At 48.7% G+C, this 18493-nt stretch overlaps 1 protein-coding gene across 1 annotated transcript in view; it reads left to right on the forward strand.

The window, feature by feature from the left end:
• Positions 1-16105: 16105 nt before the first annotated feature.
• Positions 16106-18493, forward strand: part of LOC140070301 (vomeronasal type-2 receptor 26-like) — a 28913-nt gene continuing 26525 nt past the window's right edge. The window contains exons 1-2 of the mRNA XM_072116653.1: positions 16106-16155; positions 16219-16510. Of these exons, the coding sequence (XP_071972754.1) occupies positions 16106-16155; positions 16219-16510 (342 nt within the window). The remainder of the gene's footprint in view (positions 16156-16218; positions 16511-18493) is intronic.

Genomic DNA, 18493 nt, shown 5'->3' on the forward strand with positions numbered 1-18493 from the left:
AAACCCGCTCGGACAAGACGCTAGCGGCAGGGCAGGCAAGAACCTCCAAGGCGTACAGCGCCAGTTCGTGCCACATGTCCAGCTTTGAAACCCAGTAGTTGTAGGGAGCTGTGTGATCATTTAGGACGATGGTATGGTCAGCTACGTACTCCCTCACCATCTTTCTGTAAAGATCAGCCCTACTCTGCCGAGACTGGGGACAGGTGACAGTGTCTTGCTGGGGTGACATAAAGCTGGCAAAAGCCTTGTAAAGCGTACCCTTGCCAGTGCTGGACAAGCTGCCTGCTCGCCTACTCTCCCTCGCTACTTGTCCCGCAGAACTACGCACTCTGCCGCTAGCGCTGTCAGAAGGGAAATACTGTTTCAGCTTGTGCACCAGGGCCTGCTGGTATTCATGCATTCTCACACTCCTTTCCTCTGCAGGGATGAGAGTGGAAAGATTTTGCTTGTACCGTGGGTCCAGGAGAGTGAACACCCAGTAATCGGTGCTGGAATAAATTCTTTGAACGCGAGGGTCACGGGATAGGCAGCCTAGCATGAAATCTGCCATATGCGCCAGAGTACCAACGCGTAAGAATTCACTCCCCTCACTGGCCTGACTGTCCATTTCCTCCTCCTCCAACTCCTCCAACTCCTCTTCTTCTGCCCATACACGCTGAACAGTGAAGGACTCAACAATGGTCCCCTCTTGTGTCTCGCCAACATTCTCCTCCTCTTCCTCCTCATCCTCCTCCACCTCCACCTCCTCCGATATGCGCTGAGAAACAGACCTGAGGGTGCTTTGGCTATCAACAAGGGAATCTTCTTCCCCCGTCTCTTGTGACGAGCGCAAATCTTCCGACTTCATGCTGATCAGAGAGTTTTTCAACAGGCCAAGCAGCGGGATGGTGAGGCTGATGATGGCGGCATCGCCACTGACCATCTGTGTTGACTCCTCAAAGTTACTCAGCACCTGACAGATATCAGACATCCACGTCCACTCCTCATTGTAGACTTGAGGAAGCTGACTGACCTGACTACCACTTCTGGTGGAAGTTGACATCTGGCAGTCTACAATCGCTCTGCGCTGCTGGTAAACTCTGGATAACATGGTCAGTGTTGAATTCCACCTCGTGGGCACGTCGCACAACAGTCGGTGAGCGGGCAGTTGGAGGCGGCGCTGCGCTGCCCTGAGAGTGGCAGTATCTGGGCTGGACTTCCTGAAATGCGCACAGATGCGGCGCACCTTCGTGAGCAAATCAGACAGATTGGGGTATGTCTTGAGGAAACGCTGAACTATCAGATTTAACACATGGGCCAGGCATGGCACATGTGTCAGTCTGCCGAGTTGCAGAGCCGCCACCAGGTTACGGCCGTTGTCACACACAACCATGCCTGGCTTCAGGTTCAGCGGTGCCAGCCACAGATCAGTCTGCGCCGTGATGCCCTGTAATAGCTCTTGGGCGGTGTGCCTTTTGTCGCCTAGGCTCAGCAGTTTGAGCACCGCCTGCTGTCGCTTAGCGACGGCACTGCTGCTGTGCCTAGAGCTACCGACTGATGGCGCCGTGCCCACGGATGGTAGTTCGGAGGAGGAGGTGGAAGAGGGGTGGGAGGAGGAGGAGGCATAGTAGGCCTGAAACACCTGGACCGAGGTAGGCCCCGCAATCCTCGGCGTCGGCAGTATATGAGCAGCCCCAGGGTCAGACTCGGTCCCAGCCTCCACCAAGTTAACCCAATGTGCCGTCAGCGATATATAGTGGCCCTGCCCGGCAGCACTCGTCCACGTGTCCGTGGTCAGGTGGACCTTGTCAGAAACGGCGTTGGTCAGGGCACGGGTGATGTTGTCTGACACATGCTGGTGCAGGGCTGGGACGGCACATCGGGAAAAGTAGTGGCGGCTGGGGACCGAATACCGAGGGGCGGCCGCCGCCATGAGGTTGCGAAAGGCCTCGGTCTCTACTAGCCTATAGGGCAGCATCTCCAGGCTAAGCAATCTGGAGATGTGCACATTAAGGGCTTGGGCGTGCGGGTGGGTTGCACTATATTTGCGTTTCCGCTCCAGCGTCTGGGGTATGGAGAGCTGAACGCTGGTGGATGCTGTGGAGGATCGTGGAGGCGACGATGGGGTTTTTGTGGCAGGGTCCTGGGCAGGGGGCTGACTATCAGCTGACACAGGGGAAGGAGCAGTGGTGTGCACGGCCGGAGGTGAACGGGCTTGTTGCCACTGAGTGGGGTGTTTAGCATTCATATGCCTGCGCATACTGGTGGTAGTTAAGCTAGTAGTGGTGGAACCCCTGCTGAGCCTGGTTTGGCAAATGTTGCACACCACAGTCCGTCGGTCATCCGGTGTTTCCTTAAAGAACCTCCAGACTTCTGAAGATCTAGCCCTCGCCGCAAGAGCCCTCACCACGGGAGCTTCACTAGTTGACACATTTGGCGCTGATGCACCAGCTCTGGCCCTGCCTCTCCGTCTGGCCCCACCACTGCCTCTTCCAACCTGTTCTGGTCGAGGACTCTCCTCCGTCTCAGAAGCACTGTGTTCACCCGGCCTCTCAACCCAGCTTGGGTCTGTCACCTCATCATCCTCCGATCCCTCAGTCTGCTCCCCCCTCGGACTTCCTGCCCTGACAACAACTTCCCCACTGTCTGACAACCGTGTCTCCTCATCGTCGGACACCTCTTTACACACTTCCACTACGTCAAGAAGGTCATCATCACCCACAGACTGTGACTGGTGGAAAACCTGGGCATCGGAAAATTGCTCAGCAGCAACCGGACAAGTGGTTTGTGACTGTGGGAAGGGTCCAGAAAACAGTTCCTCAGAGTATGCCGGTTCAAATGCCAAATTTTCCTGGGAGGGGGCAGACTGGGGGGAGGAGGCTGAGGTGCAGGAGCTGGAGGAGTGGCGATTTCGGTGACATGGGTGGACTGCGTGGAAGACTGACTGGTGGTGGACAAATTGCTCGAAGCATTGTCAGCAATCCACGACATCACCTGTTCGCACTGTTCTGGCCTCAACAGTGCTCTACCACGAGTCCCAGTAACTTCAGACATGAACCTAGGGAGTGTAGCTCTGCGGCGTTCCCCTGCTCCCTCATAAGCAGGTGGTGTCTCACCCCGGCCAGGACCACGGCCTCTGACCCCTGCAGTAGTTGGACGCCCACGTCCCCGCCCTCGTCCTCTACCCCTAGCCCTCGGGTTAAACATTTTTAAAATGAGAGTTATAGCTTTAATTTTTTTTTTACTTTTTTTTGTGTTTTTTTTTTTTTTTTGAGTTTTTAAAACCAAACAATGCTATCCTATTGCTATGGCTATTTTCTAGCCAAGTATGAAAGCACACTACTATGCCAGATGAGATGACACTGAGTTATTAAACAAAATAAACGTAAAATAAAAAAGGAAAAATGGCAGACTGTGCCTAATTGAAATCCAACCCCTAATAAATTTTCCCACTTCGGTCTTTGCAATGGATATGTGCGTCACTAAGCGCAAAACACAGCGGTCGCAAGTCTCACTACAAATTGCTCACAATTGGCTAGTAGATGCACTGCAGCAAGTACAGCCACCAGCAGATCAACCAGAAATCAAATATATAACGCTACTGTAGGCGTAAGCCGTTTGGATTCTCCTTTGGCTATTTTCTAGCCAAGTATGAAAGCACACTACTATGCCAGATGAGATGACGCTGAGTTATTAAACAAAATAAACGTAAAATAAAAAAGGACAAATGGCAGACTGTGCCTAATTGAAATCCAACCCCTACTAAATTTTCCCACTTCGGTCTTTGCAATGGATATGTGCGTCACTAAGCGCAAAACACAGCGGTCGCAAGTCTCACTACAAATTGCTCACAATTGGCTAGTAGATGCACTGCAGCAAGTACAGCCACCAGCAGATCAACCAGAAATCAAATATATAACGCTACTGTAGGCGTAAGCCGTTTGGATTCTCCTATGGCTATTTTCTAGCCAAGTATGAAAGCACACTACTATGCCAGATGAGATGACGCTGAGTTATTAAACAAAATAAACGTAAAATAAAAAAGGACAAATGGCAGACTGTGCCTAATTGAAATCCAACCCCTACTAAATTTTCCCACTTCGGTCTTTGCAATGGATATGTGCGTCACTAAGCGCAAAACACAGCGGTCGCAAGTCTCACTACAAATTGCTCACAATTGGCTAGTAGATGCACTGCAGCAAGTACAGCCACCAGCAGATCAACCAGAAATCAAATATATAACGCTACTGTAGGCGTAAGCCGTTTGGATTCTCCTATGGCTATTTTCTAGCCAAGTATGAAAGCACACTACTATGCCAGATGAGATGACACTGAGTTATTAAACAAAATAAACGTAAAATAAAAAAGGAAAAATGGCAGACTGTGCCTAATTGAAATCCAACCCCTACTAAATTTTCCCACTTTGGTGTTTGAGGTGGATATGTGTGCCACTAAGAGCTAAACACAACGGTAGCAAGTCCCCCTGCTAATTCCTCACAAAATGGTACTAGATGCAAATAAAAAAAAAAAAAGTAGAACGTTATTGTAGCCCTAAGAAGGGCTGTTGGGTTCTTGGAGAATCACTCCTGCCTAACAGTAAGCTAATAGAACACCCTAACGCTTTCCCTGACCAGCAGCAGCTCTCTCCCTAGCGGCATCCAGACACAGAATGATCCGAGCAGCGCGGGCAGCGGCTAGTCTATCCCAGGGTCACCTGATCTGGCCAGCCAACCACTGCTATCGACGTGTAAGGGTACCACGTCATGCTGGGTGGAGTGCAGAGTCTCCTGGCTTGTGATTGGCTCTGTTTCTGGCCGCCAAAAAGCAAAACGGCGGGAGCTGCCATTTTCTCGAGCGGGCGAAGTATTCGTCCGAGCAACGAGCAGTTTCGAGTACGCTAATGCTCGAACGAGCATCAAGCTCGGACGAGCATGTTCGCTCATCTCTAATGGAGACACTTCCTAGAAGGAGCTAAACATCCCATAACTGTGATTACTGACCATAAAAACCTGTTATACTTAGATAATGCTAAACGACTGTCCCCCAGACAAGCTCGCTGGGCACTCTTCTTTACTCGTTTTAATTTTGTTGTTACTTACCGTCCAGGCACTAAGAATATCAAAGCTGATGCTCTATCACGTAGCTTTGGTAACGACAATACCCCAGAGGTTGTCCCAGATAAGATTCTATCGCCTGGTATTGTGTTATCTAATATTGACCATGACCTCGCCACCGCTATCTCGAACTCTCAAGATCTTGCGCCTAGTAATCTTCCTATGGGTAAATTGTTTGTGCCACATAATCTCCGGCTCCGGGTCTTGGAAGAGATCCATTGTTCTGTGCTCGCCGGACATCCTGGTATTGCCGGCACTAAGTATCTCTTAGAAAGGTTGTACTGGTGGCCCTCGTGGTCACGTGACGTTCAGGAGTTCGTAGCAGCATGTGATATATGTGCCAGGTCTAAGGTGCCCAGAAGAGTACCAGAGGGACTTCTCCAACCTCTCACTCTGCCTAAAAAACCCTGGACTCATATCTCCATGGACTTCATAACTGACTTACCTGTCTCTCAAGGGAAAACTGTCATTTGGGTGGTTTGTGACCGATTCTCGAAAATGTGTCATTTAGTACCCTTCAGGAAATTACCCAGTGCTAAATTATTGGCCTCATTGTTCATAAACAATATTTTGCGTCTTCATGGTATACCAGAAAATATTGTCTCTGATCGGGGGGTACAGTTTGTCTCTAAATTCTGGAGAGAATTTTGTGGTCAATTGGGAATCTCTCTTTCGTTTTCTTCCACTTTCCATCCTGAGACTAATGGGCAGACAGAGAGACTTAACCAATCGCTTGAACAGTTTTTAAGATGCTTTATTTCCGATGACCAGGAGAAATGGAGATCCTTCCTCCCGCTCGCCGAATTTGCCTTAAACAACAGGGTTAGTACCTCATCTAAAATGTCGCCGTTCTTTTGTAATTACGGGTTCAACCCAAAGTTTTCGTCCTGCCAAGACATTGAGTCTGTTAACCCTTCCGCTGAAGCAACGTTCCAAAGGCTGAGCTCAGTCTGGGCACGGGTTCTGTCGAACCTGGTGAAAGCCCAAGATACCCAACGGCGTCAGGCTAATAAAAAACGATCTCCCGGTCCTGAATATAATGTGGGGGAACAGATGGCACTCTGAGACGCAAGAAATTTGCGTCTCAGAGTGCCATCTGGGAAATTTGCTCCTCGATTCATTGGGCCATACACGATTAATGAAATTATTAATCCCGTCTCTTTTAGGTTACAATTACCTAGCTCTCTTCGCATTCATAATGTTTTTCACAAATCTCTTCTGAAAAAATATATCCCTCCCGTGTTACCCGTGACTAAACCACCAGCTCCTGTGGTGGTCCAAGGTGAACTAGAGTTTGAGGTAGAAAAGATTTTGGATTCCCGCAGGGTACAAAACTCTGTCCAATATCTGGTCCATTGGAAGGGTTATGGCCCGGAACATCGTACCTGGGTCTCTGGTAAAGATCTCCATGCTCCACGTCTCCTCAACATATACCACCGCCAAAATCCTTCTAAACCAGGTGGGAATAGTGAGGGTCCAGTGGCCCCTCATAAAAGGGGGGGTACTGTTACGTCTTTGCCTGTATCGTCTTCTGTCCGAGGTATGCGGCTTAGAAGGCGTTGAGGTTGTTCAGTGTTCCTGTGTGTGAACTGAGACTGAGATTGCTGCAGGGTTGATTGTGCACCACACCCGCTTCCCTGCAGTCTAGCAACAGTTAACCTGCTGTGAATGACAGATCCCTCCTCCAGTCACCTTGAGGGGAGGTTCCCCAGTCACCTATATTACTTCCCAGCACAGGTTTCCCAGCGCTGGTAATACTTGTATTTTCAGCTCCCCAGTCCTTTCAGCGTTTTGTTCTTATATTGACTTCTCTGGCATTCTGACTTTGGCTTTCGTTACTTACCTCGGCTCTCGCTTTCTGATTCTGCTTATATATTGCTCTCTCCGTTGTGACCCGGTTTACCTGACTTCGCTACCTTTTGTGTATTGTTTGTTTGTCGTGTTCTTTGTCTGCACTGTGGCCTAGGAAGGGATCGTCTTCGTGGTTGTCCCGTATCAATAGGATACCGGAGGAAGTAGGCAGGTGACAGCATTGGGGGGCTCAGACTTAGGGCTCACTGTCTGGTTTGTTGTCCCTGTATCCCCGAGCCATCATTACAGAGATACTGACCATAAATGGTAAAAGCACAAGTGAGGAGCTGGACCCCTTTAACATAGTTATATTAGGACATTGGTTCTCTGCACCAAGTCTAATTCATCCGCCAACTAATACAGGTGCCCAAGTTGTATTGCATTGTATAAGCCATAATAAAAAGGGGCCCTGAAGCTGGACTAGGATAAGAGAGGGCCACTTTCCTGATCCATGGTCCATCTCAGACTTTTGGACCACATGTCTGTGCAATCAGCTGCCAATCAGGGTCTGCTCTCTATGGTAGTGTATATAGCCTTATTCTACACCCATACACTACTCCATCAGTCAGAGACGCTCTCTGTTTTTTCTCCAAGTACCTTGCAATCTGATCAAGGTCTAAGTCCAGACTGTAATGTTACACATATTTGAATTGCTATGCATTGAGTACAAATACATTTTTCCTAATGGCACCTACATACGGTGAGCCAAATGTTTCTTTAAAGATATCAGGTGCATAAAAAACTGCAGACTTTGGGTCTCCTGAAGATTCACATGAGAGTTGAGACCACAAAGTCTGGGACTGCAAACACCGTTGTGAGCTTTTCCATCCTAGGGCCTGGTCCTAGGCTCCTGCTATAGTCAGGTTTCACTTGTGCTTAGTTACAGCTCAGATGAGCAGGTTTTGTTCTTGGTTGTTCCAAGGAAATGCTGTGTTTTTTTTAATTAAACACAGGCCAGTCCTGTTTTGAATCTTTTTGAGTCTGTGTCGGGGTCTCGATCTGTTAGAACAAATTTCGCTGCCTCTACCAAAGCTCATCCTCTAAACCTAAAATAAATTTCCCATTTCTCCACCCAAGTCTCCAGCTACTCTAAACACCTTCACAATATGATACTATCCTGTTCTGTAATTATTCCTCTACAGACCTTAGTATTAAGCACAAATATTAAAATTCGCCCTTTATATTTATTTATATTTACATTTTTAAGAGCTGTTTTTACCGTATTTATCCTTCTACAAGGATCCTTATACAAGGGCTTTTTTTCATAGGACGTGATTTTTTATAGAAAATATTACTCAATGCCCCATATAATGTACCGTGACATAAATAAAAGAAAATTTAAAAAAACACAAAAAGTTTTACAACTTTTTCAAGTTTTATTTTTTAATACCATACAAAGAAAGGAGACTTTTTATTTCTTTGAATTTATTTCTTAGTTTTACACATGTGTATATTTTTCAATATTTCTGCAGTTTACATACAAAGAAAACACTTTGATTTTGCAAGATTGATCATAAAATACACTGTAGAACATATTGGGATTTATTTACTAAGGGTCCGCGGATCACATTTTCGTCGGACTGTTCATGATTAGAGATGAGCGAACATGCTCGTCCGAGCTTGATGCTCGGTCGAGCATTAGGGTACTCGAAACCGCTCGTTGCTCGGACGAATACTTTGCCCGCTCGAGAAAATGGCAGCTCCCGCCGTTTTGCTTTTTGGCGGCCAGAAACAGAGCCAATCACAAGCCAGGAGACTCTGCACTCCACCCAGCATGACGTGGTACCCTTACACGTCGATAGCAGTGGTTGGCTGGCCAGATCAGGTGACCCTGGGATAGACTAGCCGCTGCCCGCGCTGCTCGGATCATTCTGTGTCTGGATGCCGCTAGGGAGAGAGCTGCTGCTGGTCAGGGAAAGCGTTAGGGTGTTCTATTAGCTTACTGTTAGGCAGGAGTGATTCTCAAAGAACCCAACAGCCCTTCTTAGGGCTACAATAACGTTCTACTTTTTTTATTTTAATTTGCATCTTTTACCATTTTGTGAGGAATTAGCAGGGGGACTTGCTACCGTTGTGTTTAGCTCTTAGTGGCACACATATCCATAGCAAAGACCGAAGTGGGAAAATTCAGTAGGGGTTGGATTTCTATTAGGCAATAACTCAGTGTCATCTCATCTGGCATAGTAGTGTGCTTCCTTTGATACTTGGCTAGAAAATAGCCATAGGAGAATACAAACAGCTTCTTGAAGCCTACAGTAGCGTTCTATATATTTGATTTCTGGTTGATCTGCTGGTGGCTTTAGTTTCTGCAGTGCATGTACTTGCCAATTCTGAGCAATTTGTAGTGAGACTTGCGACCGCTGTGTTCTGCGCTTAGTGGCGCACATATCCATAGCAAAGGCTGAAGTGGCAAAATTCAGTAGGGGTTGGATTTCTATTAGGCAATAACTCAGTGTCATCTCATCTGGCATAGTAGTGTGCTTCCTTTGATACTTGGCTAGAAAATAGCCATAGGAGAATACAAATAGCTTCTTGAAGCCTACAGTAGCGTTCTATATATTTGATTTCTGGTTGATCTGCTGGTGGCTGTAGTTTCTGCAGTGCATGTACTTGCCAATTCTGAGCAATCTGTAGTGAGACTTGCGACCGCTGTGTTCTGCGCTTAGTGGCGCACATATCCATAGCAAAGGCTGAAGTGGCAAAATTCAGTAGGGGTTGGATTTCTATTAGGCAATAACTCAGTGTCATCTCATCTGGCATAGTAGTGTGCTTCCTTTGATACTTGGCTAGAAAATAGCCATAGCAATAGGATAGGATTGTTTGGTTCTAAAAACTCAAAAAAAAACAAAAAACACAAAAAAAAACAAAAAACACAAAAAAAAAAAAAAAAAAGTAAAAAAAAAAAAAAAGTTATAACTCTCATTTTAAAAATGTTTAACCCCAGGGCTAGGGGTAGAGGACGAGGGCGGGGACGTGGGCGTCCAACTACTGCAGGGGTCAGAGGCCGTGGTCCTGGGCGGGGTGAGACACCACCTGCTGATGAGGGAGCAGGGGAACGCCGCAGAGCTACACTCCCTAGGTTCATGTCTGAAGTTACTGGGACTCGTGGTAGAGCACTGTTGAGGCCAGAACAGTGCGAACAGGTGATGTCGTGGATTGCTGACAATGCTTCGAGCAATTTGTCCACCACCAGTCAGTCTTCCACGCAGTCCACCCATGTCACCGAAATCCCCACTCCTCCAGCTCCTGCACCTCAGCCTCCTCCCCCCCAGTCTGCCCCCTCCCAGGAAAATTTGCCATTTGAACCGGCATACTCTGAGGAACTGTTTTCTGGACCCTTCCCACAGTCACAAACCACTTGTCCGGTTGCTGCTGAGCAATTTTCCGATGCCCAGGTTTTCCACCAGTCACAGTCTGTGGGTGATGATGACCTTCTTGACGTAGTGGAAGTGTGTAAAGAGGTGTCCGACGATGAGGAGACACGGTTGTCAGACAGTGGGGAAGTTGTTGTCAGGGCAGGAAGTCCGAGGGGGGAGCAGACTGAGGGATCGGAGGATGATGAGGTGACAGACCCAAGCTGGGTTGAGAGGCCGGGTGAACACAGTGCTTCTGAGACGGAGGAGAGTCCTCGACCTGAACAGGTTGGAAGAGGCAGTGGTGGGGCCAGACGGAGAGGCAGGGCCAGAGCTGGTGCATCAGCGCCACTGTCAACTAGTGAAGCTCCCGTGGTGAGGGCTCTTGCGGCGAGGGCTAGATCTTCAGAAGTGTGGAGGTTCTTTAAGGAAACACCGGATGACCGACGGACTGTGGTGTGCAACATTTGCCAAACCAGGCTCAGCAGGGGTTCCACCACTACTAGCTTAACTACCACCAGTATGCGCAGGCATATGAATGCTAAGCACCCCACTCAGTGGCAACAAGCCCGTTCACCTCCGGCCGTGCACACCACTGCTCCTTCCCCTGTGTCAGCTGCTAGTCAGCCCCCTGCCCAGGACCCTGCCACAAAAACCCCATCGTCGCCTCCACGATCCTCCACAGCATCCACCAGCGTTCAGCTCTCCATACCCCAGACGCTGGAGCGGAAACGCAAATATAGTGCAACCCACCCGCACGCCCAAGCCCTTAATGTGCACATCTCCAGATTGCTTAGCCTGGAGATGCTGCCCTATAGGCTAGTAGAGACCGAGGCCTTTCGCAACCTCATGGCGGCGGCCGCCCCTCGGTATTCGGTCCCCAGCCGCCACTACTTTTCCCGATGTGCCGTCCCAGCCCTGCACCAGCACGTGTCAGACAACATCATCCGTGCCCTGACCAACGCCGTTTCTGACAAGGTCCACCTGACCACGGACACGTGGACGAGTGCTGCCGGGCAGGGCCACTATATATCGCTGACGGCACATTGGGTTAACTTGGTGGAGGCTGGGACCGAGACTGACCCTGGGGCTGCTCATATACTGCCGACGCCGAGGATTGCGGGGCCTACCTCGGTCCAGGTGTTTCAGGCCTACTATGCCTCCTCCTCCTCCCACCCCTCCTCCACCTCCTCCTCCGAACTACCATCCGTGGGCACGGCGCCATCAGTCGGTAGCTCTAGGCACAGCAGCAGTGCCGTCGCTAAGCGACAGCAGGCGGTGCTCAAACTGCTGAGCCTAGGCGACAAAAGGCACACCGCCCAAGAGCTATTACAGGGCATCACGGCGCAGACTGATCTGTGGCTGGCACCACTGAACCTCAAGCCGGGAATGGTTGTGTGTGACAACGGCCGTAACCTGGTGGCGGCTCTGCAACTCGGCAGACTGACACATGTGCCATGCCTGGCCCATGTGTTAAATCTGATAGTGCAGCGTTTCCTCAAGACATACCCCAATCTGTCTGATTTGCTCACGAAGGTGCGCCGCATCTGTGCGCATTTCAGGAAGTCCAGCCCAGATGCTGCCACTCTCAGGGCAGCGCAGCGCCGCCTCCAACTGCCCGCTCACCGACTGTTGTGCGACGTGCCCACGAGGTGGAATTCAACACTGACCATGTTATCCAGAGTTTACCAGCAGCGCAGAGCGATTGTAGACTGCCAGATGTCAACTTCCACCAGAACTGGTAGTCAGGTCAGTCAGCTTCCTCAAGTCTACAATGAGGAGTGGACGTGGATGTCTGATATCTGTCAGGTGCTGAGTAACTTTGAGGAGTCAACACAGATGGTCAGTGGCGATGCCGCCATCATCAGCCTCACCATCCCGCTGCTTGGCCTGTTGAAAAACTCTCTGGTCAGCATGAAGTCGGAAGCTTTGCGCTCGTCACAAGAGACGGGGGAAGAAGATTCCCTTGTTGATAGCCAAAGCACCCTGAGGTCTGTTTCTCAGCGCATATCGGAGGAGGTGGAGGTGGAGGAGGATGAGGAGGAAGAGGAGGAGAATGTTGGCGAGACACAAGAGGGGACCATTGTTGAGTCCTTCACTGTTCAGCGTGTATGGGCAGAAGAAGAGGAGTTGGAGGAGTTGGAGGAGGAGGAAATGGACAGTCAGGCCAGTGAGGGGAGTGAATTCTTACGCGTTGGTACTCTGGCGCATATGGCAGATTTCATGCTAGGCTGCCTATCCCGTGACCCTCGCGTTCAAAGAATTTATTCCAGCACCGATTACTGGGTGTTCACTCTCCTGGACCCACGGTACAAGCAAAATCTTGCCACTCTCATCCCTGCAGAGGAAAGGAGTGTGAGAATGCATGAATACCAGCAGGCCCTGGTGCACAAGCTGAAACAGTATTTCCCTTCTGACAGCGCTAGCGGCAGAGTGCGTAGTTCTGCGGGACAAGTAGCGAGGGAGAGTAGGCGAGCAGGCAGCTTGTCCAGCACTGGCAAGGGTACGCTTTACAAGGCTTTTGCCAGCTTTATGTCACCCCAGCAAGACACTGTCACCTGTCCCCAGTCTCGGCAGAGTAGGGCTGATCTTTACAGAAAGATGGTGAGGGAGTACGTAGCTGACCATACCATCGTCCTAAATGATCACACAGCTCCCTACAACTACTGGGTTTCAAAGCTGGACATGTGGCACGAACTGGCGCTGTACGCCTTGGAGGTTCTTGCCTGCCCTGCCGCTAGCGTCTTGTCCGAGCGGGTTTTCAGTGCAGCTGGTGGCATCATCACCGATAAGCGTACACGCCTGTCGACTGACAGCGCTGACAGGCTGACGCTTATTAAAATGAATAAAGGCTGGATTTCTCAGAATTTCCAATCTCCACCAGGTGAAGGAAGCTCAACCTGAATAATTGATCCACTCCTCCTCCTCCTCCTCATTTTCCTCCTTCTCCTCCTCTTTGTACAGTAAAGCAGAGGAAAATGGCTATTTTTTGACAGGGCCCACTGGCTCTTGCTATACTTCATGCATTTAATTTTTCTGGAGGGCCACCTACCCGGTCCTCTGTTTGAAACAATTTTTGTGAGTGCCACATACAGGCACTCAATCTATTCCATTTTTCTGGAGGGCCACCTACCCGGTCCTCTGGTTTGAACAATTTTTGGGACTGCCACATACAGGCACTCAATCTATTCCATTTTACTGGAGGGCCACCTACCTGCTCCTCTGGTTTGAAAAATGTTTGGGACTGCCACATACAGGCACTATCCAAATTAAATTGTCTCCATAGCAGCCTCCACACGTTGTCTCCATTGCTACCTCCAAAAGTCGTCCATATAGCTGCCTCCATACATCGTCCCTTTATCAAACGAGGTGTGTCAGGCAGAAATTTGGGTTGTTTTCATGGATTCCACATCAAAGTTGTTAACTTTGTCGCCACCCTGCTGTGTTATCCACAAAATATACTGGCAAACTTTTACCATTTAGGGATATTATTTCAGCGCTTCTTGCGCATCTGTTTACATTCCCCTCACCCGGCATATCCTAAACTTATAAGAACGCTACTACACTTGATCTTATACAAAAGGTTCTTAGAAGTGCTGTTTGGGGAGTAGCCTAGAGACAGGGGCTTGGATTGGCGAAAGCTCGCCTGGCAGCGGAACGCCAGCTCCATGCGCATCATGCGCTTCTTGCGCATCTGTTTACATTCCCCTAACCCGCCATATCCCAAACTTATAAGAACGCTACTACACTTAACTTGGTGCAGGCTGGGACCGAGTCTGACCCTGGGGCTGGTCATATACTGCCGACGCAGAGAATTGCGGGGCCTACCTCGGTCCAGGTCTCAAAGGCCTACTATACCTCCTCCCACCCCTCCTCCACCTCCTCCTCCTCCGAATTACCATCCGTGGGCATGGCGCCATCAGTCGGTAGCTCTAGGCACAGCAGCAGTGCCGTCGCTAAGCGACAGCAGGCGGTGCTGAAACTGCTGAGCCTAGGCGATAAAAGGCACACCGCCCAAGAGCTATTACAGGGCATTCCACATCAAAGTTGTTAACTTTGTCGCCACCCTGCTGTGTAATCCACAAAATATACTTGCAAACTTTTACCATTTAGGGATATTATTTCAGCGCTTCTTGCGCATCTGTTTACATTCCCCTCACCCGCCATATCCTAAACTTATAAGAACGCTACTACACTTGATCTTATACAAAAGTGCTGTTTGGGGAGTAGCCTAGAGACAGGGGCTTGGATTTGCGAAAGCTCGCCTGGCAGCGGAGCGCCAGCTCCATGCGCATCATGCGCTTCTTGCGCATCTGTTTACATTCCCCTCACCCGGCATATCCTAAACTTATAAGAACGCTACTACACTTGATCTTATACAAAAGTGCTGTTTGGGGAGTAGCCTAGAGATAGGGGCTTGGATTGGCGAAAGCTCGTCTGGCAGCGGAGCGCCAGCTCCATGCCAAGATCCAACTAACATAGTTTTAACTGCAGCACCTTTAATCTACTACTAGTTCACTGCCTCCATACATGGTCCCCTTATCAAACGAGCTGTGTCAGGCAGAATTTTGGGTTGTTTTCATGGCTTCCATGTTAACTTTGTCGCCACCCTGCTGTGTAATCCACAAAATATACTGGCAAACTTTTATCATGTACCGATATTATTTGAGCACTTCTTGCTCACCTCCTTTGGTTCCTCTCTGCCACCCATTGGTTTGAAGCCTGAGTCCATTTAGGGTATGTCGCCATGACACTCTCTAGCCTGCTGCCGCTGCCTCTGCATGCCGTCCCCTATAGTGTCAGGGTCAATTATTGCATGTTTTAGATGCTATCTAGCTTCATTCTGTCACTCTGTCATGGCCATGCTGTTGCCCATAATTTTGGCATAATGGTGCGTTTAAGCAGCCTCAGAGGCATCCATGCATGCTGCCCCTGCTGTTTCCTGTCCATTTCCGTGGTGTTTCCATCCTTTTCTGAGGTTCCCAGGTGTTTGGCCAAGCTTCCCTGTGCAGAGCCTTGGTCCCCTTGAAAAATGCTCGAGTCTCCCATTGACTTCAATGGGGTTCGTTATTCGAGACGAGCACTCGAGCATCGGGAAAAGTTCGTCTCGAATAACGAGTACCCGAGCATTTTAGTGTTCGCTCATCTCTATTCATGATATTTGGGATTTGCGCCGCTGGGAGAGGTAATTAGAAGGGGATTGTGTCGTGCCCGATCGGATTTTGCCGCAGCGGCTCCGGCTTTCACGTGACAGGAATTGGGGGGCGGGCGGGTGGTGAGACGATCCGACTGATTCAGACTGAGTGCGGAATTTAAGATTAAAACTGTGTTGAAACCAATGCACTTACATGCACCGGGAAGAAGATGGTGAACTCCGGGGACCTGAGCGGGGAAGCGACACATGCAGTATATTTGGCACACAATGTTAGTGATTGCGGCAGAGTGCATGATCGTCGGACAATGCACTTTGGGGAGCTCCTCCGGACAGGGGATCACTGCTGATCTATATAACTCAAGCTTTGTCAGACTAATAGAACTACTCAGGGGGGCTCTACACATTGCGGATTTGTGAGACATTCAATAGGGTGAAATTAAACTATCTATAAGATTATAGGCCACTGCTATACATAAAGGGTAAAATGATGCAATTCGGTTTCTAGGTGTTAAATTGGTTGCCCTGACCGGGTTGGTACATTTTACATTACATTACTGTTTTACCTTTACTCTACAGCCGCCACCACAAAATATTATAAATTGCGTTACACATTTTTAATACAAAATGACCATATAGGTGAGGAGTGCGACTGCATGGAGAGCATCAACCTCCAACAGATGTCTATGTCCTCTACATGGAGATGGTGTCCTCCCGACACTTCTTTACTTACTTTTAGGCTTTTCACATTCTTCTCTTTATTTTGCAGTCTCCACGTTCCTTACTATAAGAATCTTGTGGCTTTCTTTTACGCTGTTGATGAAATCAATAAAAATCCTTCTATTCTCCCAAACCTGACTCTGGGATATCACATCTATGACTCGTGTTCAGATTACAAGGTTGCGATAAAGAGCATAATACAAATATTATCCGGACCCGGATACCTTGTCCCTAATTATTCCTGCACTCGGAAGAAGAAGGTTGTGGGTTTTATCGGAGATCATTTCACATCCACCACTTTACCGATAGCTCAGCTCCTGGGGATATATCCGTACACACAGGTCAGTCATATGGTCAGACTATATAAAAATGTACCATGATATGTGATATGACTTCCCTGTACTGATCCAAAGTTACATCCCCCTATTAGCAGCATTAGCAAAATCATGTAGGACTTTGAAGACAATTACTGCCTATAATGATCCACCACTCTTGAGTCCAATTACTTTCTGCTTCTGCACTAGGGAGCCTCACCATTTAGCCCATAAATACCCACCAACACAGATGGTGTCTCTACGCTAATTTCCACTGCCCTAGCACCCAGCTTCTGATTGTGTCAGGAAAACTAAACAAAAAGGTGTCTGTGACTACTACACAACCACACTATTTGCCGCCCTGGCACTTACATGCCTATGGAACGCCAATGCACTGAGCCACTCTACTCCCTGATGCAGTCACATCCGTATTCCCTACACTTCCTCACCGCCACAATTCGCAATTTCAGCTTATGAGATGCCTAAACCAGGACCACACACATACACCCAGATACACTCTTCTAGATGCCATACAGCTCACCTGGACACACATTGACTCTAGCTAAAGCTTGCACACAGACACTCACAGAGTAACACGGCTTAGCAGACATTCACTTCTCTTCACAGAGAAAGAACTTATTAAATGACAATTTAATATTCAAAAGGCACAATGCTAATAGGTTACAAAAATGGTAAAATAACAAGACATACATAAAAACTGTGATTCATTGAAACTGATGATAAATGTCCTTTAGAGGGATTACTTACTGTAAGCAAATTTCAGCAAATAATCGCCATAAATTTTATAATGAACGTTTTTTTTCTCCCTCACTCCCCTACATAATATTCCATCAGACCTCTGAAGCCTAAGGTCTTTCATATTCCATGATAAATCGAGTTTGGCGCAACCCTAGGATTAGTAAAAAATGATTTTAAGATGTCGCTGGTAACAAAAGTGGTGACCTGCACCCCACTTCAATATGGATCCTAGATAGAACCACTAAAAACAAGATAAAAACCGCAGTACCTGCACCAATCAATCTGTCACTCAAATCCTCTTTCGTACATGTGATAGCTACAATACAGCAATAATTAATCAGTGCAAAATAGGTATATGCACAAATACACCCTGCGTTGTGCTAAATGTGGAGGTGTGTGAACAGTAGGTTAATACATGGATACCTGGAGGAGGGAGAAAGCAAACTTGTTGGTAGAATATGAGGCATGTCCTCCTTGGTCCCGGACTGTTGTGTTTTGATAAATCCACGGAAACGGTTCTCCAGAAGTATTTTCCCAAGGCAATCCAATGTAGCGTTCCTAAACTTGGGGATCGCTGTTGCACATGGAATAGAGCCCTGGCCGGCGGCTACAATATGTGTGAAGAACACATTGCAGATGTTTCCATACATCTGCAATGTGTTCTTCACACATAATGGTGGTCATTTACTAAGGGCCCGATTCGCATTTTCCCAACGTGTTACCCGAATATTTCCGATTTGCGCCGATTTTCCCTGTATTTCCCCGGGTTTTTTGGCGCACGCAATCGGATTGTGGTGCATCGGCGCCGGCATGCACGCGACGGAAATCGGGGGGCGTGGCCGAACGAAAACCCGACGGATTCTGAGAAACAGCCGCACTTACCTTCACCAAGTATAGGATCGTGAACTCTGGCGGGCCTCGGCGGACTTCCGTGCAGCAGTGACACTTAGTGGACGTCGGAGGAACTGCCTTAGTGAATCGCCGGAAGACCCAAATCCACTGCAGAGAACACGCTGCTGGATCGCGAATGGACCGGGTAAGTAAATCTGCCCCAATGTTCTTCATATACTATTGTGAAGAACACCATTCGGCGCACGTGTCTTCCGATAAGTTAGCAGATGTTCGGAACATCTGCAAAGTGTTCTTCACTGTGTTCTTTCTGTGCTGTTGGTCCTGCTCCAGCCCACTCCGCTCCAGTCTCCACTTCAGCCCCGCTCCGCTCCTCCATGCCCGCTCCAGCCCCGCTCTGCT

Source organism: Engystomops pustulosus, chromosome 7 (genome assembly GCF_040894005.1).
Source record: "Engystomops pustulosus chromosome 7, aEngPut4.maternal, whole genome shotgun sequence".
NCBI classification, from domain to species: domain Eukaryota; kingdom Metazoa; phylum Chordata; class Amphibia; order Anura; family Leptodactylidae; genus Engystomops; species Engystomops pustulosus.